The following is a 24372-nucleotide window of genomic DNA, read 5'->3' on the forward strand; positions in this document are numbered from 1 at the left end:
TAGAGAAATCATAAAAAAATGGGAGTTGAAACCTATATCCAGCTTAATTCTTTTTTAAATATAAATACTACACAACAGTTTATTACATAGCCCTGAGTTGGAAATTAAAGCTTGCCATTACTTAAATGTTGTCATAACTGCTCAACTTTTAGAAAAATGTTCTGTATCTTTAACACCTCCTAATACACTCTTAGCTCAGTGGAAAAGTAGGTCACAAGTTCACAGCACATTTTAGAAGGAACATGCTACTTCTAAATGAGATACAGTAGGTGTGGTTTACTCCCAGATACAAAAGCATATCAATGTCTGTATTATATTTCTTTTATTAATCAACAGCCAGCAATAAGAATTCTTTCTGAGCCACCCAACACACTACTTAATTGTATTCACTTTCATACTGACAGCATCCAATGATATATATATCTCTATAATTTTTGACAGGGACTACCTGTGTTTGCCAAATGTGCAGAGGTTTGTTTGGCCAGAGGAGGTTAAAGTTTAATCAGTTGCTGGCTTTGGTGAAATCCATTGTGGATTCCCAAGCTCCTCACCTCATGATTGTGTACTGTGGTGGCAACAACCTAGGCACATTGAGTGGGGTAGGGCTGGAAATCCTAAAGAAAGAAAACTTTGCAGAACTGATGACAAGTTTCCCTCACACTGTCTTGGTTTACTCTAATATATACCAAGACATAAATGGAAGTAGTCAAATCAATTCTCTCCACAGATTGAAACACCTAGGGAACATGTTAATAAAACTGTTTATGTTTTCCTCATAGACTACCTCATGGGCTGTATCTATAACAACAATCTGTGTTTTGACATGCATGAAATTGATAGAACTGATGAAGTACACTTTACAGATGAAGGCAACAGTGTGTTTCTAAGTAACCTGAAACTCTGCATCTGGTCCTATGTGTAGCAGCCATATGCATACAACCAACACAACAGCTCTTGTCACAGCCACCCTAGCACCCGAAATACTGTGAAGTTTTATTTCCAAAGTTTTTTTTATATAGTTTTTTGGGATCTTCGTAACAACACTGAGATCCCCATTGACAAGTTACGAAAATGGAAAACAAAAGCAGACATTCAATATTTTTGCGGTTATTCAGGACGTTGCGGAGACATAGTTCACTGCAATGAACGCACCTTTTTCATGAAGTAAAAACACATATATGCACACATACTACACTATTATACACACTTGGGGTTTCTTACAGTATTCTCTAAAGTCATGCTTTTGTAGAGCGTTTCTATAAAAACCATTGGTAAAACCTATTTTAATTTTTTTACGATTCTCCTGGACATATCGCAATAGCAGAAAACAAAAGCAGACATTCAATGACCATCAACACATCCAAAGAGCGACAATTTTGATTACTGCAATGTGTATTCTAGCTATCCTCTTGTCCTCTTAAGGCCTTCTCAAACCACATTTCTAATCGTGATTTGGACTACAGTGCTCTTTTTGCTCAGATCCTCTTAGAGGTTCTGCCATTGGATCTGAGAGCACATTCTTGCCTTCAACCCTTAAAAAAAAACATCAAGCCTAGCGTCCATGCTGGTGAAGACCTACATCAGGAAAGTTCAGCACTCTCATAAACAAATAGTGTCTACCGCTAGCCTCTCTAATACCCTCACTTGGATACTACTATTAGAGTTTATTTTAGTATGGACTTAAAAATGTCTCCTCTCATGGCCATCATCACTTTCAGCTTATCTTGAGAAAAACGGGCAAGCTCTTTAATCTTATTTATCATGAAACAGTATTTCTTCTTACCTCACCCAAATACACAATAAAATTCAAACTTTTTCTTTTAAACATCTGACTACAGAAGCTTCCACTTGATTTTTTTCACCTATAGTAAAATGTGTGAGTTTTACTTCAATTTCTAACCTCACCTTCATACCTCAAATAACAAAAGTCTGCCAATGTATTTCTCTCTCGCCCTCTCTCTCTATCTCTCTCTCTTTCTCTCTCTGTTTCTCTTTCTTTATTTCTTGAGTTGTTTCCGCTCATGGCAATACTACACTCTGCAGCTGGAACATCACTCCAATTCTACATGATCTATGCTGGATTCCTTTCCCTGAAACTATTTGCACATCAAGAAAAGTAAGCATTTGTGGTCCTTGAAATTGAAAGCTTCCCCCTTCAAAGAAACTCATTTTCTGGTGCAGCAGTCTCATACCAGAGCACCCAGATACCCCTGGGGTGACAGTGCTGAGTTCTGCAAATGCTGATTGATTGATTGATTTATTGATTGAGAACTAAACTCATGTGCTGACCATTCAACATCGACCTAGAGCCTCACTTGTTCAAACTGAACTAGAATGATACCCTCTAAACTTGCTTAACATTCTTTAGGACTGCTTCTTCTTCGCTCTATTGTTGTACTGTAACTCAGATGTGTTCTCTGTGAAGTGTCCTAATATCCTTGTGGTAAATAAGTAAATAGTTATATCCTTAACTGATAGGTTTGTAGTGTATACTGAAATCGATCTTCTTCCAATCCCTAGGTTTATATAGCTACTTACTGCACGGAGTTTGTGTTTTAAGATGTAATGATATTGCGAAATGAATATAAATATGCATCACAACAATGTAAATGATGCATGTGTCAATTGTGCATATTTTGGGCCTGATTGACAAAGGTAAATTTTCAGTTTTGTGTAAGATTACATTTCATTTGTTATAGGATAGGTCTCTATTTTATGATTAGGTTTCTCTGCCTGACTGAGGAGTTCTCATAGTTTCCATAGTCAGAAACCTACTACTAACTTCTAGTTTGTAAATACAAAAAAAAACATTAACTCTAAGTTTAACTTTGCAAATCAGGCAATTTTGTTTCTCAAGAAGCTAGTCTTCCCCGCAAAGATTTGCAACGTTGAGAAACTTTGCAAGTACATGAACTTTGCAAATATTGCCTTGTATGGACTTTTGTTGCTAGAGTAATCTCTCTGTAATGTGGTGTTTAAAGAGAATTCTTCATTCAAACACTTGGGGGTCTCACTTACAACCCTAATACACCACATATTTTTACACATTTTTCTACAGACAAAAAGAGGGCAACTACATGGAGAAGAGGAATGGAACCCTAGTGACCGAGTTCCTACTGCTGGGACTTTCAGAGAACCTCAAAATAGAGACTTTTCTCTTTGTATTTTTCTTGGTTATTTACGTGTTCACTCTGTTTGGAAATGTTACCCTGCTCACAGCATGTGTCTGTGATCATAAGCTTCATACTCCAATGTACTTCTTCTTGGGCAACCTCTCCTTCATAGACATCTGCTACTCATCAGTGACTGTACCCAACATGCTTAGACAACTCCTTGGTCAGAAGTGCATCAGCTTCTCTGGTTGTGCTGCTCAAATGTACGCATACCTTCTCCTGGGTTGTACAGAATGTGTGCTCCTAGCAGTCATGGCGTATGACCGGTATGTTGCAATCTCCTTTCCATTGCGTTATACCGTCATTATGAGTAAGTCTGTCTGTATCTCAATGGCGGTATTCTGCTGGTTTAGTGACAGCCTCATTGCTCTGCTTGTAACAATTTTGGTACTGCGGTTGCCTCTATGTGGTCACAATGTTATTGACCATTTCTTTTGTGAAGCCACAGCTTTTCTAAAAATATCATGCACGGACACCTCTTTCATAGAGATGGTGATTTTCTCTGCTGCAACCTATGTGCTTGTGTTTCCGAGCATTTTTACCCTCCTCTCCTACACTCGTATCATCATCACCATTGTGAGAATCCATTCTGCGGAAGGCAGGTACAAAGCCTTCTCCACATGCACCTCTCATCTGATTGTTGTCACCATATTCTACAGCACTGCCCTCTCCATGTACATGAAACCAACTTCTAAAAATTCTGCTAATCAAGACAAAATGGTCTCTGTGTTTTATACTGTCACCCCCCCAATGCTGAACCCAATGATCTACAGCTTGAGAAACAAAGACGTGAAGATGGCTCTGCAGAAAATTATACAGAGAAATATTTTTGATTAAATAAATGAAGGGCAAACATTCTCCGCTTTACTTTTCTAGGTAACCTTGGTAGAGAGTAATACATGGCCATTGGAAGTGGAAAGGTAGTATAATCAATATGACATGGTCCTCTGAGGTTTGTGATGATCTATGTGTTCATTGCAAGCACAGTCGCAGTTGTGGAGCATTGATACATGTCCTTACCAGCCACAAGCACATTAAAACCACCTTTTGCTTGAGATTCATGAGTAAATAACTTATGTATATTCCAAATAATCATTTTGCATTTGTCAAGGCAGATGCATTCTGAAGCAGGGCCTCAATGGGCAGTCAAAACATAATGCCAACATCAAACATGCATGCAACATCCAGCTACTGATTGAAAGCATGACCAGTATGGTATTGGTATTATTTTTTAGATCATGTTAGACATGGCATGTTTTGCTATGGTCATCAGATTACAGCACTCCTTGGTTGTGGGGATTGTGGAATGTTTGTTGGTCCTGCTTGGCTTAAGCAGATATCTATCTAGATGGTTAAGGAATTAACAGATGTGTTGTAGGCGTCAGGTCTAACTTAGATTCAGAAAACACCTTTTTTTGACTCTTTTGAAGACAATACGAAAATGCTCCTCTGAATTATTTAATTAAAAATGATTGAAATTTCCATATAACCAACTAAAACTAGATTAGAACAGTATTCTCCATTGGGATCTTGGGTCACATTCAATCCATATAATACATTTTCTGAACAAGAGAAATAAATACTAAGAAGTTATTTCCCATATTTTTCCTTTTCATTTATCTGAAAGTGCTTTTTGTCATTTTGCCAAATTATTTTATGATTACAGAAAAATAAGATGATTGGTTATCAATTCTCTCTTATCATTGACGTTTTTATTGTTTTAGTGACACTTCTTGATTACACATTTGCATTCACAGTAACAGCTGCACAGATAGAGACAAGTTGTCAGTACAGAAAATGTTGACTTTTTATGAGTCGACAATGTATGCTGTTTTTCCTATTTAAAAAATATAACAACTCAAAAACCCACTAGCCCTACCACTTCCCCACCCCTTACCATTCCAGATAGGCAGTATCATATGACTGAAGCCCAACTAGAACTCATGATATAATTTAAGAATCATAAAATAAGAAGAGTCCATCAAAAAAATTACACCCATTGTTAAGAGTAGATAATAATGGATTTATGTAAAATATACAAGTATGCTATTCTGAGGGTTATCTGTGGATCATTATTGACAAATGTCTAAAGCTCCTCTATAAGCAATCCTATGCTTGAGCTATAAAGCGTTGCCTCAGGCCTTCTCTCTCCTGTGTAGAGGTTGTATGCTTGGAACTCTACTCCATGTCTTCATCGTGAGCGAGAATAACTTGCCTCAGTTTATTGTGGTGTTTTTGTAGCCAAGACAGTCCTAGTTCAATAAACTTAGTTGAGGTTCTATGTGCCTCAGGTGAGTGAAATAAACTTAGCACCATGTACATGATCTCCATATCTTTAGCCCAGTAAAGAGATAGAGAGCCAAAAGACGAGACCACATGTGGTAGATCAGTATCTTATTTATTGTATCAGGGACAGCCTGAGGAACTAGTGGGATACATTCTGTCAAAGAGTTTCAAAAGTTAGATATGCCCCATTTGAGATGCTAACTTGAATTTATTTATGGTGAGTTTAACATGGGATTCTGTGTGGGTATATCAATATTTATTGAACATATCATGTCTGCTTCATGACATGTCCAATTGTGATTTTGCCCAAAGGGAAACCTCGTATTGATGCCAGTGGTGGAGATACACTCAAGAAACCTAGTTGATTAGATTGTCTCCATCTCCTATAATAAAGAGCAGCTTAAATACTTCAGGTTTCATGGGCTCCAAAAGTTGGATTTGGAATTAATTGCTAAGAGCTTGTATAATCTGTACAGAAGTAAGAAAGTGTCCAGGAGGTCTATTAATCAGCCATGAGTATTGTGAATTAGCAAACATATCAGTTAATGTGAATATACGTTTTCACTCAAAGAAGAAATCTGTGTGGGTAACCCAAGAAGGAGAATTGAGGGTGCATAAGGAACCACATGTGTTTATTGTAAGTGCGGCGATCACTAGAGATATGATTAAGGTGTTCCTAATAACAGGGGTGCAGTTGCCTTGTGGGAAGTAGTGGTGAACGTACGGATCCACTTTTGTATTTTGAAGGGACTAAAACTTGATTCAGACATAAAAAGATCCACTAGCCTTTCAGCCAACTAATACAACTGTGCAGCTAAGTAATATTGTTCAAAGTACGGGAGGCCAAGACTCTGAGTGCACGCTCTTTGATAAACGATGAAGACAAGGAATCCGGGGCTATATCATTCTGTCTGTCAATTTTCAAGGAAACTAGAAGTATTGTTACCTTCCACACCCACTGGCAATTAAATAAAGTAAATGTTACCGCTGTTGGAGCACACTTTCGCATTTCGAGTCTGTCTTCCATACTTTGCAGATGCACTGTTGTGTGATGGGAGCATTGTGATAAATCTGTTGTACAGGTGGTCAATTCTTTGATATCAAGAACATTGGTGTTGACTTTCTCAGATAGCTTTCACTGGTTCTCCAGTAATAGGGCAAAATCAATGGCTAAAACATTCACCTAGGCCTCCGGGGCCTAATGAAATTCCGCTATGGCCACTAAAATAATATCTAGTTGATTAGTTCTACTGCCCAGGTCAGCATGACATCCTTTGTCACCGGTGACATTTCCATGGTAGTCCGCATGAATAGCCAGTCTTTAGACAAAGCTAATATACAAGTGTGCTTTGATTTGCCCATTCAAAACTACTAAGCAAGTTATCCAGGAAATGTTTACTAGAGTGAGTTGAAACAATGGCTTCAGGATCCCATTATCAGCAAAGCAGTAAAGAACAGTGAATAATTGTAGGCCCTCCTTAAGCAAAGTGTAATGATCTGTCATAAGAGTTACACCAGGCACTTCCACTGGGAGCATGAGCAGCCTACAGTTGATATTACAGAGGGGCACCCTTCAAGTTCAACTCCCTCAAAGTGAAACCATGGGCAGTAGAGAGATGTTAAGGTATACTTTAAACTCTCAACAAAAGTACCAAAAATAATATATGAGCCAGCACTTTTCCAACATCTCATACCTCAGTGCCCCTCTTGTCCAGTACCATAATCATCAGGATCCATCTGGTAATATGAAATCGTTGGAGATGGAAGTCCCAGCAAGCTCTAGCTGCCACACAATGACAGGGAAAGAAGTAGGGAACAACAATGGCCACAAACAGATCTAAGAAACTACATGCAGTAATCCACATTGCACCGTTGCCTGTGAATGCTGGTAGTCTGACATCTGACTGCAAAACTGATCTGAGGTATGCAGGGATTATACAAGCCTTGGCATAATATAGAAATAGAGGATGCTACCAATTGATATAAAGATTTGTAGGTTTCAGACTAACATCTACAAAACAAAATATTATATACAAATGCTGTGGGAGATTTGAATATTTATTTTGTATGTGATGGCTGCTGAAATGATAATAACATTTATCATTAATATACACAAGGTTTGTGTACTAATAATACTTAATAAATGCAAATAGTTGTAAACCCCAATTGTTGTGTGTATGTTATTTTCAGGGAACCGGTAAGGACTCCAACAGCAAATAAATAACTCCTGCAGATAGGAGTATCTCTGTGTCGCGATTCTTCAGCGTAGATCAGGAAAGATGGGTTTCCCCGCACTTACAGTTAAGGCTCTTTTCCCTTGTATGCATATTACCAGGTCTATTGGCAAATGGCGCACAGCGGACTACATGTCACAGAATCCCTTGGGACGGAATGCTGGTAGATGGATAAGGAGACACCTGGATTTCTGCTCCTATAATGCCCCTCCCCCTTCCTGGGGTCGGGTCTTGACAATCTCACCTGTTTTTGAGTTTGAGTAAGTGGATGGTATTCCCCACTGGATTTCTGGTTTGGATTTGTTGTTTCCTGCTGAAGCTCTTTCGACAAGCAAGGCAATTGCTTTCCGAGGCCCAGGCTTTCTATGAGGAGTCTTCCAGTTGGTTCACATGAAACTCTTTTTGTCAAGCAAGGCAATTGCTTTCCGAGGCCGGGCTTTCTCTGAGGAGTGTTCCAGCTGGTTCACATTAATCACTGTTGGTGACATTTCTTCATTCTGAAGTGTTTGAAGGGTTGCTTTCAAGGTCAGAGGATTCTGTTTTTTACCAACGCTGGAAACACAAGGTATTTAACCTCACTCGGAAAGGAAGTGCTGGAGTGCTCCTTCTGCTTTTTGAAACAGTTTAATTTTGTAATTATTTCCACGCTGGTCTTCTCTTTTGGAGTCTGTGCTTTCAATCTACGCTGTGCTTGCAAACAGTGGTTTGGCGCGTAATTGCTCAGTGGAATTGAACTTGAGCTTGTGACTCCTGCGTGCACAACTTTATTCCTTCCCTCTTATGCTGTGCTATTAACAGCGTTCTTATGCTTGTTTATGGTGCTATTCATAGTCCTCTTAAGGCACCATTTACCGTGACTTCGTTTGTTGATTGAAATCATCCTTGGGTTCAGTGAGCTCATAAACTCCCTGGCATTCCAGTTCATCGTCACTCAGTGTATGGTCTCACTGGGATTGGATAGTCTCAGAACCTTCTCTAAGAGTATTGCTGCTTGTTATTTTGTGAGTATCTGTCTATAGGAGCATCCTGTTGTGTGATATAAATGAATCCCTGAGTTATTTCTCATATCCCTCTCTGTTCTTTCATCAGCAGCTTATGTTTGTGGGGTGACTTCTGAAGTTATACCATGCCATTAACCAGACTTAAGGTGTAAGAAGACTCCAGCACAGCAGCAGAGTTTATTATTTTATCCCTTTTTTTCCTATTCCCCGGAGTGCTTCCTTGCATAGCAGTGTATATCTACTCTGTGTGTGGTTGTGCTCAGGGAAGTAGGGGGACTTCTCTACACTCCGTCGCCCCCGCTGGTGGTACTAAAGGTTAGTGGCATTACTTGTTTTGGCGCTGCTGACACATCCTGACACTCTGACAGGGTTGTGTGGTATATACCACTCTAAATCCAAATGACCTTAACTTGTTATAGCGAAGAGTGAGATACACCTGCCTGTTTTCCTTTTATCCATAGGGTGTAGATAACCAATTACCTTCTTACAGTTAGGGAAACCTTTCCAGGTGTGTCCCTCTGAGAGAAAATGAGGTGTATTACACGGTGTATTTTTGGGGTCCCAGTCTGTAATACACTTACCAACCCATTTAGGACCAGTAGTTTTAGTTTTTCAAATCTTTAGCTTAACCCTGGGTAGCTGTAGCTCTGATAAACAAGGCTTACACAGAGAACCACATGTAAAGGTTTATAAACAGCACAAAAGCAATTGAAGAAGAAATCTTACATCAATTATTGAAAATACACTGGGGCAGATTTACAAGGACTGCCGCATCCCTGCATATCAGCAGGGATGCGCCAGGTAAGATGCATCACGCAGGTTTACCCTTGCGCTACCACAGATGCGCCGCATTTACAATGCGGCGCATCGTGGCGCAAGGATACACAGATGCGGGACGTATCTGATGGCATATGGGCAAAGCATTGCTGGAGTCAGTCATGTCGCAAGAGCGATGCAACTCCAGCAATGCTCAGGGGCTGCCCATATCTAACATGCTGCATCACGCCTTACGCCTGCTTCAAGCAGGTGCAGGGTTTTAAAGCAGCGGCGTCAGAAAAGTGATGGAACACCCACCCTGCATACATTAAACCTGACGCAGGTTTAATGTGGCGCAGGGCTTTACAACGTGGCGCATCTCCCTAGATGCGTCATGTTGTAAATAAGGCGCAACATGGCGCATGGTTTACGCCGCCGCTGCATCACAGAAGTAAATGTGTCACAAGGGGCTTGTATATCTGCCCCACTGTATTTTTATATATTTTTAGACACCCCAACAAAAAGATCTACCAGAGGGTTAAAGAAACATAGTTTGTACAAGGTATAGTATATAAAAGCATTGCACTTAACTGAAAAATTCAACAGATTAAACACTTAGAAACCTTTTAACCATAACTTTGGGATAGTTGTATTGCGGTCACTTAGAGTCATGTTAGGTGACCAGCTTCAGTAAGGAGCCAATCAGGGTCACCAACAGGTTCCCCATAATCATTAGCCTTTGCAGGTAAAGCAGTCTCCAAGCAGTCCCAGGCAATTTTTGCCTTTATGACTTTATACCTTTGCAATTAATTCTGAAAGAAGTTGTCCTGATGCAGGTATAAAGGATGCTAAAGATACTCAAGGATGCTATTGATGAGATATGGTTGATGAGGGTCTTCCTGTTGCTACTTCTTAGTCCACAAAGGGGGGTGAGGTGGTTTGGCCACAGGGTCTACATCCCTTAAAGTCCTCTTAGTGCTTGTAAATGTTCACTTGCCTTGGGCTTCCAGTCGGCCAACATAGTGGTCACAGCCAAATCCTTCTCTGGTCATTACTCAGCTTCTGGGTGCCCAAGCTTCACTCTGAAAACTCTATCATGCTCAGCAAACTTGTGGACAGCCTCATGCATTGGATCATGTTCTCTGGTGCTGCACGGTAGAGGTTGGTAGCAGTCGGAAGATGCTGAGCTACCAACTTCCCCCCACTGGTGTCTCAGCTGTTGTGGCCTTGTGCTGTGGACAGGAGGTCAGCCAAGTGACACTTGGAGTCTCTTTTCTTTTTCTGGGCTTCAGAGATTACTTCTCATGGGCAGGACACAGCAGGTACATCCCTCGTCTTTGCAGCCACCAGGTTTAGCAGGTGCAGTTCACACTGATGAAGCCTCATTTTGTCAGTTCCAGGGTACAAGAGAGTAGTACATCTATGGTCATTCTTCCAGTTCGGTTGAAATCTGACTTCTGGGTGTAAGGGAGCCCATTTACATTTTTAAGATGCCCACAAGGTAGACTTGGTCAGTAGCCAAAGGGCTATAATGTTCCTTCTCTCCTGATGACTACGTACTACGAAGAGTTGCATCTGGATATACCAGTCTACCCACTCCCAACATGGCATAACCCCTCTCTCACCATCCAAAGCTCTTTAACCTGAAACAAGGTATGGCTACCAAAGGGGCTACACACCTCTGAAAAACTGGTTTAATAACAGGCTGCCCCTCTCCTTTGGGTGCTGGCTAGTCTGCCTAAACAAAGGGGCTGCCCCTATTCCAACTGTCCCCGATTTGTACTTCAAATTCAACTTCAGCTTTGTAGTTTGCCTTTTGGGCAAACACCCATGTGGCTTCCTGCAGGAGCGAGGTAACATCTATCTCCTAGGCAGGCTCTATCCTGGGAGCAATTAACAAGACTTCCTAGGAGGGCAGAAAGCTGTGTTGGACACAAACTCCTCTTTTAACCTTTGAGGGCACAGGAGATTGAAGGCAAGAAAGTGGCAACTTGAGTAAAGTTGCACACTGTAACTTTTAACATTAATTTTCAGTTTGAATCAGGTTGGACTCAATGTAAGGAGTTGTTTAATACTTTGGTCCCATCATTCAGGAGTTAGAACAACTGAAGGGTCAGTGTGTAACCCTGCCCGTGCCAACAGGGTGAGCAAGTCTTTCCACAGTAAAAAGTATTTCCATTAAAATACATGTTCTTCCCATTAAATATTCTGCACCAGTCTTACGGTTTGATAGGCCTGCCATGCGGTAACTTACCCATATTTCAGGGGGAGATTTGACTTTGACATGGATTTCATTGGCAATGTCAGGATAGCAATTCAAAACTGCTCTTACAGCCTACAATGGCAGGCTGGGAGACTTGTTTTACCTGTGGCACATTCGGGGTGTCACAGCCAGTGCTTAAATCCCTGGATAACCATTTAATTTACATGCCCTGGTAACCATATACTAGGGACTTACATGTAGGTTAGCCTATGTCAATTTGGTATTGCCAATGCAACATACATGTTTGAGCTGAGAGGACTGACACTGAGGTGTGGTTAGTGAGTCTCAGTGAACTTTGAGAGTCTAAAAACCAGAAGCTTCAGAACAAATATCTGGGAGTGAACATACAAAAAAAGCTTTTCCCTACATTTCCCTCTCTTCAGATTAAAGGTGATAAGCAAAGAAAATGTACCCTGGCAGTTCTCATCATCTAAGTGGAAGAACCTGGAAAGGCCATCTGCATTTGCATGGTCAGTCCCATGTCTGTAAATTCCATACAATGCAGGGAATGGACCCCCTCAACAACTTGCTTTTTTTTTTACTCTCACTTACATCAGCCATGTAAGAGATCTTTGGTGAGTTTGAACTCTGAAGTGAGTCTCAAACAGCTTCTTCAGAGACCAAACCAGCGCAAGTGCTCCCTCTCTCCCTCTCAAAAGCGCTCCAATGCTCCTTTCTGGGGAAGAGGTCCCTGCTAATGAAGGCAACTGGCTGGTCCTGGCCCAAAAAATGTATCTCTGGCAACACTGCTCCATCCCATGTGAATCTGCCTCAATAATGAATTGCTTATTGTTGTCAGGTGCCTTCAGGACAGGTTCCGAGCTCAGAACGTCCTTGAGGGTGTCACTGCTCAGTCTGAATATTTTTCTGTTTTTTTCCATTGGTGGCTGCTTGGGATCCAGTGTGGTGGGGCAGCGGGGAAGGTTACAATTATAAGCACAGACAAAATTAAAAAATAGAGAACTTGCCTGCTGTTGCGGTTTCTGCATTGCTCCTCTCCTGATCCTGATCCTGGTCTTGTCTAGGGCTAGTCACAGTGCTCAGGCTCTCAGATGCCAACTCGTAATGCTTCTAATATGCTGGCAATGCTATCCCTAGCATTAGAGACGTGCTGAATTGGTCTAAGCACCCTGGTTCAGCGCTCAGACAGGCACTGGAAGCCTGAGGCTTTTCTCCACTCAGCTGTACAACACAGATGGGTGGAGAAATGCTAAGTGGGCATGATGGTTTGGCCAGCTTAAGACGGCCATTGAAACTGTCAAGCCCACTTAGTAGTGCCCATCATCCCTCCTTCCACTGTTGTTGCACATAAAGTGCATGGCCCTACCCTATGATGTGCTCACTGCCAGCCGCATGTAAGAAGAAACATAAAATTATAATAACATTGATTTGTTATAATTTTATGTGTTTAGCTCTGCTGCCATCTAGTTTGGTGATGCTCCTTTGCTATAATGGAGGAGCTGTCCCTGGTTGTTTCTTGGAAGTAAGTTCGGTCAGTGATGGCACTATGGTGTCATTACATTTCACAAATCTCTTGTAGTACCCAGTCATACAGAGAAATGTGCCAACTTTATCTGAGCCTTAGGATCTGCCCAAGCCAGAATTGTCTGGCACTTAGTGGCCCAAGTGCAATATAGAGCCTTCCCTCTCTGGCACTTACTTTCCCTGATTGTGAGACCTGCTTCCTGCAGATATATAGCAAAACAAACATGTTCCCTACCTACTCAATTTAAGATTAGAAGATTAGGTTCTCATAATCCTAGTGCCTTTGAAACCCATAGGGTGTTTTTTTTAAAAACCCTCACTCACCAACCTAGTTGATGACATGCTTCATCATTGGGTTCCCAACCTAGTCGCAGAATGCTTCCAGGGTGTGCTATGATGCCTGATTACAGTGGATCTGGCTTTGTTTATGATTGTGACTGTGTGTGGTAGTGATATGTGATTTAAAATAGGCTCCCCAAACTTTAAAAATAGTGGTGAATCTTTGTGAACTTAAATTGATCTAAAATTTTCTCAATATGGTTAACATTTTGCAGCCATCTAAATTGGTACCTCTATGGGTCAAAAAGACTTTCGTCAGGGCCAGAAACAATAAACGCATGCACGCTAAGGCACGCAAATAAAGGTTTGTACTTAAAAGCCTTCAATCATGGAGAAAATGTCATGTTTTGAGACAGCTCCTGCAAAGAAAAGATCATGAGAAAACATGTACTGTATGTAGTCATTTCTTGAGGCTGTGTGCAGCCATTAGAGCACCACCCCTAAATAAACCTTGCAATAACGCATCATTGTACCACAGTACATGGCGGTACATATTAGACAAATAAAACACAAGACTTACATTTGTACACGGTGCCTCTCGCTGCTGTGGGCACACTCTGATTATATAAACAGCCAAATGTACTCCGCACCAGAGCATGAATATGTGAGAATTCACATGCATGCAATATGGAGAAACAAAAAAAACCTCATAATTTGATAGTCGATCTCTACCTGTGATGCTTTGAGGGGGTGGACCCTGTCATCAGACTCTGTAAGTCACACAATAAATAAATAAATAAATAAATAAATAACGTGCTTTTCAATTTCTGGTTTTCCTGGTTAAAATACATATTATTGTTATTTGGAATGAGGCTCTCCCTCTATATTTCTCACTTACTTCATGAAGTGACTCAACCTCCGATACACCTACCAATTCTCCCTGTGAGCCCAGCATCTTGCGCGGCTCTGAGGATTCTGACCTTAAATATTCTTGTCATATTCTTTTGCTTCCAGGCAGGGTGTCATGGGGGATGTTCATTGGGTGGTTTGAAGGGGTAATTTGTATTCACTCCCAACTAATTAGTAATTACTGATGCTGTCACATATGTCCATGCGTATTTTGGTTACTGCCCCAGAATGCAGTTCCAATTGTAGGTTCAATGTGCGCATCCAACCGGTAAACATGGACACATGGGTGGCATGTGCCGGCCTCTCCCAACGAGTTAATCGGCTCCCATCGTGTGTCTGCTGTAAGAGCCTGAAGCACTTCTTTGAGGTAGAACAGGTGATCATCCCATGCATAGCTGAATACAGCTATGTCATCAAGATTAGCTGCATTAAAACTCTCCAGACCTGAAAGCAATAGATCCACCAACCTCTGGTGAATTTTCAACCAAAACAACATCACTTTAAATTGGAAGAGGCCGTCAGGTGTGGAAAAAGCAGACCTCTCCGTAGGTCCTGGGGTGAGGGCTATCTACCAATAACCTGGTGCCAGTGCAATGATATTCATATATTTTCCATTCCCCAACCTATCAAGAGCTCTGGCTTGAAGTGGGAATCAGTCTTGGTAACTTCCTTAAGGTCCCTGGAGTCCACACAGAACCTCATCACAGGTGTCCCTCCTTTGGAATTGGGCTTGGGTACAAGTACCTCTTGGCTGGACCATGAGTGCTCAATCCCCCCAACTACAGCCTGATTACAGTGGATCTGGCTTTGTTTATGATTGTGACTGTGTGTGGTAGTGATATGTGATTTAAAATAGGCTCCCCAAACTTTAAAAATAGTGGTGAATCTTTGTGAACTTAAATTGATCTAAAATTTTCTCAATATGGTTAACATTTTGCAGCCATCTAAATTGGTACCTCTATGGGTCAAAAAGACTTTCGTCAGGGCCAGAAACAATAAACGCATGCACGCTAAGGCACGCAAATAAAGGTTTGTACTTAAAAGCCTTCAATCATGGAGAAAATGTCATGTTTTGAGACAGCTCCTGCAAAGAAAAGATCATGAGAAAACATGTACTGTATGTAGTCATTTCTTGAGGCTGTGTGCAGCCATTAGAGCACCACCCCTAAATAAACCTTGCAATAACGCATCATTGTACCACAGTACATGGCGGTACATATTAGACAAATAAAACACAAGACTTACATTTGTACACGGTGCCTCTCGCTGCTGTGGGCACACTCTGATTATATAAACAGCCAAATGTACTCCGCACCAGAGCATGAATATGTGAGAATTCACATGCATGCAATATGGAGAAACAAAAAAAACCTCATAATTTGATAGTCGATCTCTACCTGTGATGCTTTGAGGGGGTGGACCCTGTCATCAGACTCTGTAAGTCACACAATAAATAAATAAATAAATAAATAAATAACGTGCTTTTCAATTTCTGGTTTTCCTGGTTAAAATACATATTATTGTTATTTGGAATGAGGCTCTCCCTCTATATTTCTCACTTACTTCATGAAGTGACTCAACCTCCGATACACCTACCAATTCTCCCTGTGAGCCCAGCATCTTGCGCGGCTCTGAGGATTCTGACCTTAAATATTCTTGTCATATTCTTTTGCTTCCAGGCAGGGTGTCATGGGGGATGTTCATTGGGTGGTTTGAAGGGGTAATTTGTATTCACTCCCAACTAATTAGTAATTACTGATGCTGTCACATATGTCCATGCGTATTTTGGTTACTGCCCCAGAATGCAGTTCCAATTGTAGGTTCAATGTGCGCATCCAACCGGTAAACATGGACACATGGGTGGCATGTGCCGGCCTCTCCCAACGAGTTAATCGGCTCCCATCGTGTGTCTGCTGTAAGAGCCTGAAGCACTTCTTTGAGGTAGAACAGGTGATCATCCCATGCATAGCTGAATACAGCTATGTCATCAAGATTAGCTGCATTAAAACTCTCCAGACCTGAAAGCAATAGATCCACCAACCTCTGGTGAATTTTCAACCAAAACAACATCACTTTAAATTGGAAGAGGCCGTCAGGTGTGGAAAAAGCAGACCTCTCCGTAGGTCCTGGGGTGAGGGCTATCTACCAATAACCTGGTGCCAGTGCAATGATATTCATATATTTTCCATTCCCCAACCTATCAAGAGCTCTGGCTTGAAGTGGGAATCAGTCTTGGTAACTTCCTTAAGGTCCCTGGAGTCCACACAGAACCTCATCACAGGTGTCCCTCCTTTGGAATTGGGCTTGGGTACAAGTACCTCTTGGCTGGACCATGAGTGCTCAATCCCCCCAACTACAGCATTTTAGTAACCTCAGCCTTAATGCTAGCCTTGACCTGGAAGCTGTAACCAGTGTCCACATCATGTATACACCATATTGTCAGACCTGGGGTCAGACAAATTAATTCTGTAAACTGGCTCAATAGTTGATAGCAATCACTTTGTTGTTGTTCTGTTACGGTGAAGTAGAGCACCACTCCTTCCATACTTGGGAATTTTTAGGAAAAGAGGTCATGATGTGGCTCACTCTCTTTCTCCTCTCCTCCATCAGTCATCATCAGCAGAGTGATGTCTATCCTGCCATGGTGCAGCTTGTGCCAATTCACATCGATTGCCCTGTAATAGAGGTATCCATGTCTACCAAGTAGGTGACTTCATTATTCTTCCCTATGATTGGCTATGGCTCAGTCTAATTGTCCCGCAGTGCTCTGGGACCCACACAAACTTTCTTGGTTTGTTCTTGAACATGGAAGACTTATGGTCATACTGGTGCTTCACAAGCTCCTGGTTGGCCATTAGGTACTTTTTTGTGTACTCAGCCATCCTGGAGCAAAGGTCAAGCACACAGTCCACTATCTCTTGCTTCAGTTACTTGAAGGGCCCCTCTTACCCCTCTCTAAACAGGTTGTCCAAGAAGCAGCTCAAAGGGAATGAACCCAGCTACTTTTGGGGGACCTGCAAGTAAGCAAATAGTATGCATGGGAAAAGGGAATCCTATCTCATCCTGAGTTTCTCATGAATTTTTCTAACTAGACCGTTTTGTTAGGGTTGGTAGGCATGGTGAACTTGAGAGTCACACTACACTCATCCCATTTAGCCTTCAGATAGTTAGACATAAAATGTGTGCCTCTATCTGAGATTACCTCCTTCTGGAATCCAACCCTGGCAAAGATACCCAGGAGAGGTCTAGCCACTGCAGGGGCAGTGACTGCCCTTAGGGGAAAAGCCTCTGGATATCTTCTGGCACGGCCCAATAACACCAAGATTAACCATTCCCTATTCCATGGAGGGGACTCCTGCTCCTTGGAATGCTGCCAATTCAGTCAGACCTTCCACCTGAGGGTTGGGCTCCTTTTTGGCCCTATGGAGCTTTGGGGTGAGATTTGCAGTCATTCAGCCCCTTTCCTTGGCTACTCTTTCAGGCTCCAGGACCACTTGACTCTCCCTCTGGGACATGTATGTTTCGGCTGTAACACTAAACCATTCAGGAAGACCCAGCATTGCTGCATGGGTTCTTCTTTCCCCTTTGGCCTCATTTGGGGCCTTTATTGGGCATAAGGTAATATGTTCATGGGAAAATGTTTTAATTGTTGTATTACATAGGGTGTGTATTGTTTTAATGATGTGCAGGTACTTAGGTACCTAGCCGTGTGTACATTTTATGCTTTATTTTTGTATAGGTTTATTGTAAAGCTGAATCAATACTTCAAACTTGACTTGACTTGGGTCTTTGTGGCTATCCTTCTTTGTATCCTTGTCCCCTCTTTCCCCTAAAGGGGGGGCCTGACCACCTTTCTTTTGGTCACTTCCAATGGCTGTCTTAGGGACCATGGTTTAAAATCACTCATCAGATGTCTTGCCCAGCTGCCTGGGTCCAGACTGCTTAGAGTGACAAGTATGCTCTTTTAAAATGTAAAAATGTGCTCTTTGAATATTTAATTATAGAGCCCTTCATATGTGTCTACTTTGTTGCCTTTAATCCAAACATCTAGTGCCTTAACTTAAGTGTTAATAAAGTCAACCCATGTCTGTGAATTCCTATTCTGTGTTGTCCTAAGCTTCTGTCCATATACTTTAGCGGTCAAACCTTACAGCTCTAGAAGTGCTGCCTTCATGTTTGAGCAGGACATAGCTATCTCATCCTCAAGTAGTAGGAGTCTGTCCCTGCCAACTACAGGTACAAACTCCTGTTTTAGTGTTCCCCAAAGTTGTGCATCCACCTACCTCATTGTGAGAGCTCTCCCGTATGAGTCCAGCCACTTGTCTATGTCACCCCTCTTGACATAACTAGGGACAATCGCTTTGGGCAATCTGACATCAGGGGCACCCGTGTCAGCACCACCATAGTTAAACTACCACCCTTTATAATTTGAGATGTCTATCAAACCTACAAATATCCCTGTACCTTCATGCTGTCATGGATTGTCCTCTGAAGCCAGTGTAAGATTGGTGAGCTGCCTATATTATGCCTATACACTACATATATGTTATGTGTAAAGTAATCTGTAAGCCAGTCCTAGGTCAGGGCGCTATGTGCATAAAAGGTAAAACATGTACTTTGACATTTTAGTGAGTCACGTGCGCACTTCCAGACCCACAAGGCCAGTTGAACATACAGTCTCCCACCTATATTAAAACTCATATACAGATTTACAAAAGCATAGAGCCACTCACACAGCCAGTCAAACAGTGACGGAGGCACTTAGACATTAACTCACACACTCACACAGCACTTATGTATCCAACAGTAATAGAGCTGGTTCCACACACAGTTAGATACCCCAACAATTTCTAACATATCCAGTAAGCTATCCATACAGACACTTGCATACAGATTTATTCAGCCATAGAGCTAACAAGAGAACCATTCATATACTGATATAGTTACTTATACATACAGTCACACACCCAAGGAGGTACCAAAATACTCACTTAAATATGCAGTGAAGGACTGATACTTACAGTCACTCATCAAGACAAATAGTAAACGTGTGTTGGGCTTGCCACTGCAAAGTCTATGAGTGCAGTTTTACTGCCAGGTTGAGTTGGCATTTAGCACTGCTTGCCAAGCCTTACACCTTTCTTCTACTATATTTTATTCACCCCTAAGTTAGGCTGTAGGTAGGTGATAGGACGGGGTGCTATGTGCTTAGAACGTAAGACATGTAGTTTGAAGTTCTGGTGAGTCACATGCATACTTCCTAACCCATCAGCCCAGTTAAACATCCAGTCACCATCCTATACTGCAAGTCACGTACCTATTTAGAAAAGCATGGACCCACTCAAACACCCAGTCAGACATCAACTAGGGCACTCACACACTGACATACCATTTATTTATCCAGCAGTAACAGAGTCAGTTCCACACATCGCTACATACTCAAACACTCACTAAGACAGCAAGTAAGTTATCCAAACAGCAAATTGTGTACAGTTTTTACAGTCGTATAGCTTTACTAAGAGATACAGTAAAATAGTGATATAGTTATTTAGATATCCAGTCACACACCTACGGACAGAGTGATACACTCATTCAGGTATAGACTAGGCATGGGCATTAAATTTGACTTCGCTAACAGAGTTTGCAGAATTCAGTAAATCCCCGTCGGCAAACAACACTAAGTTACTGATACTGATTTATGTAGTTCTCACTTGCACGCAGGGAGAGAAATGTGGCAGTGGTTGAGAAAGGAGGTGGGGCATATAACCACATCTCAGCAATCTGCCTCTGGGGGACTTACTTGTCCCAAAATAGGGATTATTGGCACCCAGCTAAGTTCAGTTGCCAGGGAGCTTTCACCCCCCAGCAAGTGGTGGGACAGTAGGCCCCAGTGCAAAGTGTTTGAGAAAGGGGAGGGCCCCTGACCATGTCTCAACAATCCACCTGGGGAAACTTACTTGTTGCAACAATAGAGATTTTTGGCCCCCAACGACCTTCAGCAGCAAGGGGACATCATTTGGGGTTGATGAGCAATAATCCGTCCGCTCATGGATCCATGGAATTTGGCAGAGTTTTTTGGCAACTCCACAGAATTCTGCAGAGTAAAAATCCACAAGCTACACCCAGTTCGAATATGTACTCAATTACTGACACAACCAATTTACCCATCAAGACAAGTAGGCCTTTATACATGTCTCTGGACTGTTGTTGCGGAGTCTGCATGTTCATCTTTCCTGCCAGTATGAGTTGGCATTCAAAATCACTAGCCAAGTTTTATACTCCCCTTTTTCTACATAGAAGTCAACACTAAAGTAGGCTGTAGGTAGGCCACAGGGCAGAATTATATGTGTTTAGGAGTTAAGCATGTAGATTGAGAGGAAGTAGAGCTATTATGTTTAATATCTGTGGAATGGAATGAAATACTGGCATAATGAATTATGTAGATATTTAGTTGCTTGAAATACGAAACATAAAATGCATATTATATTTTCTTTTCTGATATCTACTCATGTTCAAAGTGAAGAATTTAAGATGGCAAAAAAGGAACAGAGGAGAAAATCACAAAAAACATTGCTACCTGCAAAAAACTGAAAACAAAATAGAAATGATGTACAGAATGTAGTAAGAAAAAAAACTCTGCTAGTAAGAGAACTGAGGAGTTTCTTAAACAAATATTAAGAAACATGAAAATTCTAGAAAATAATGTGAACAAAAAGGAAGTTTTACTAAGAACGCATAAATGAAAAGCAGTAATTTATCTTCAAAGTGGAAATAGTTTCTAAAAAACAACACATCTGACAGCAAAATATAAACACTACAAACACGTAATAAGAATATTAAAAAGTAGAATAATACAACATTTGTGAAGAAATATAAAGCAGTATAAGCGAAGAATAGCAACTTATAAGCAAAATGAACACATAGAATGTGTAGTTTATAAAACATTTGCCTGAAAAAAGACCTGTTAATAGAATGAATTTTTGCAAAATCTTCAGCGGAGAATGGAAATATACATCTAGAACTGAGCCTTTTCTTAAATGAAGAAAGCTACTTTCATGAGAACACATTAGTGTATGCAATTGAAACAATTGATTGTTATGAAGTGAAACATGGCACTGTGATTGCAAAAGAGATGATGGTTCCTAGGAATGTAGAAGAAGTTATAGCTGAAGAGGTGCAAGGGAGGTGTAGACAGGCCCTTGGACACAAATGGAATTATAGCAGTATTTACATTGTTCGCTAGAAATCAATTGATATATTAAGCTCAGTTTCCATGCAAATGTCTAAAACAGAAAATTCGGATTTTGTAAGGATGATATCCATGCAAAGTAAGGAAGTATACTATTTTAAAGGGACATTCATTGGCATGTCTATCAATCAAAGTGTGCAAAAGCATCTTTCATCACTTTAGAATAGCAGCTGTTCACCACTCTAAAATGTTAAATTTAGTTAGATGAATTTACTGTGAGAAAACACCTGCCCTATGTTTGGAAGAAATTAATAGAGCTCTTTTGCATGGTACAGTAGCAGACTTAGAAAATGTTTGTGAAGATGTTCAGTTTTGTTTCTGTGGTCCAGAACAGGAGGCTGGTATGTGGAGGTTTTGAGCAACAGGACACAGGCATCAATCTTGATACCTTTGCACAAGAGATGGCAAACAATTAGCAGGAGAACAGAGATAAGTGGCCAAAATATGCTGTATATTTATTTGTAGAAGAAAGATTTGATTTGATCACACAGCAAATTATATGTAAGTATGACTAAGATAATTTACAGGATAACAGAAGGCGAGATGGAGCAGTACATAACAATTTAGAATTAGTATCAAGAATTAAATGTTTATGATTAAATTCTAAAACAATAAATACATCAATTTCAATCAATAGTTCAAGTGGAAACAAAGACAGGGAAGCTGCTACCACCAACAGAGCTACATAAACGTCTTAAAAGAGCATTTTTCTACTTACCTTTACATTTTAAATATAATATTGAGCCTGAAGAGTTAGACAGGGATATTGATGAACCACTTATTATTATAGTAAATGGTGTGCCTACCAAGAGCAAAACAAGTCTGTCAAGAGTTAGTGGATGTTAATAAAGTAAAAAAACATTCTACCTGGTACAAAATATTATTTATTGTAAACATGTTGATGTCTGGAGCAGGTGGCACTTATGATGATAGCCAATGAAGATACCATCAGCAGAATACCGGTCAACCAAATTGCATTCAGAGCCTCCAACATTTTGCCAGAGCATTCCATACATATCCCATCTTCTGTTTAGGAGTGAATGGTCTAGAATTTGATATGATGTAAACCACAAGCTAAACACAGGAGTTAACCTTTAAAATCTGTCTGAAAAGGAATTTGTTTACAAAGTTCATGAAAGGGATGACAAGTTAGAATATAACTTGATTCATTTGTTGACTTGCCAACGTGGCACCAACTTGTATTGGTATCATTGTCATGGAGAACTAAAATGCATGTTGAGAAACCAAGGGGCACCTACTTGGTTTCTGACACTCAGTTGTGCTGAGTATGATTAGGATGACCTACTTGAATTTTTGAGAGAAGTGAACTCAAACATAAAGGATATTAATTTCAAGACAGCAGGAGAACTTTGCTCATTGGATCTTGCTGATGTTTGTAGATATTTAACCACATGTTTCAAGCCATGCTGCTTTCGTCTGCAATGAATCAAATCCTCTATTTGGTGCGTAAAGACTATCAAGCAAGAGGTGCTACTCATATTCACATGCTGTTATGGATAATAGAGGCACCAACATTTTGAACAGACAATAATGAGTTTGCACTCTCTTTTATAGAGCAGTATGTGTCATACACCATCCCAAAAGACAGTAGTGAAAAAGGCCTGAGACAATAAGTTCAGTGCATTCAAACACATAGAAGTAGGAAGCACTACAGTTGAAAATACATTTTACTCAACATATCAATTTGGATTCCCATGATCTATCATTTCCCAAGGAAGATTGAACAGTTTTTTTTGTCTGCAGTCAGACATACACTGAGATAGAAATTACCAAAACACATAGATAACCAGAGAAGAACAGAGTCCTCTTAGTATTTTAATGACTATAACCCTGTGTCTCTAAAAATATGGAATGCAAATATGGATGTACTATTTTTTGCAGACAACACTGTCGCTGTTGCTCAGTATGTCACTCCATATAATACAAAATCAGAGAAGACAAAGATGAAGAATATACGGCACGAGATTTCTACAGGAAAGACGCTAACCAAAAAATTGTACAGCTTCAGCTTGAAAATGTTTTCACATACAGAAATGAGGTCCTATGAGTGCTGTGACCAGTTGAGCTCGGCGACTTTGTCCTCAAATTCAAGGGGAATTTTTGGGGTAAGCCTAGGCCTAGTAATATGTGAAATAGAATGTTACATTTTTTACCAGAATTTTAGTACCTAGCAGAGGTCAACCCATAAAGTAGGGCCATTGTGAAATCAAATATGTTGGATATGTTCTGCTAGGAAGGAGTGCATATCTACAAAACATGTGCTTTTATTAAGTACTTTAACACTACAGATACAAAACCCATGTAACCAAAAACATAGAAGAAGGGAAATATGCAGTAGTTGGATGTGATGGTTGTTTGGTCAGACACGCAAAAGGAAATCTAATTAACCACTTAAAACGTAGTTGCCAAACTTCAGATAGAATAGAGTTTTACCATTTGGCACTACTACAACTCTTCAAGCTTTGGCAGGCTGAATCGGAATTACTTATAGACCATGACTGCTACAAAGATTCTTTCAACACTTTGAAAGACAGCATTCCGTGTTCAGTCTTGCTAATCTATTTGCAAATGTTAAATTATGAGACTGAGCAGGAAGAAAAGATTGCTGCTGAGGTAGCTGAGGAGACTTCATAAAGCAGTCAATGATCTGCACAACTGACTCAAGATCCTTTTAGACAATTCATTATTAAAAATGAAGCCTCAATAGCCATGAATA

General features: G+C 40.7%; 1 protein-coding gene across 1 annotated transcript; it reads left to right on the plus strand.

The window, feature by feature from the left end:
- The first annotated feature begins 3077 nt into the window (after positions 1–3077).
- Positions 3078–4010, plus strand: LOC146822286 (olfactory receptor 2D3-like). Its single transcript, XM_085609451.1, has one exon. The coding sequence runs from the start codon at positions 3078–3080 to the stop codon at positions 4008–4010; it is 933 nt and encodes a 310-aa protein (XP_085465577.1).
- Positions 4011–24372: the final 20362 nt, after the last annotated feature.

This window comes from Triturus cristatus, chromosome 6 (genome assembly GCF_964204655.1).
Source record: "Triturus cristatus chromosome 6, aTriCri1.1, whole genome shotgun sequence".
Classification (NCBI taxonomy): Eukaryota; Metazoa; Chordata; class Amphibia; order Caudata; family Salamandridae; genus Triturus; species Triturus cristatus.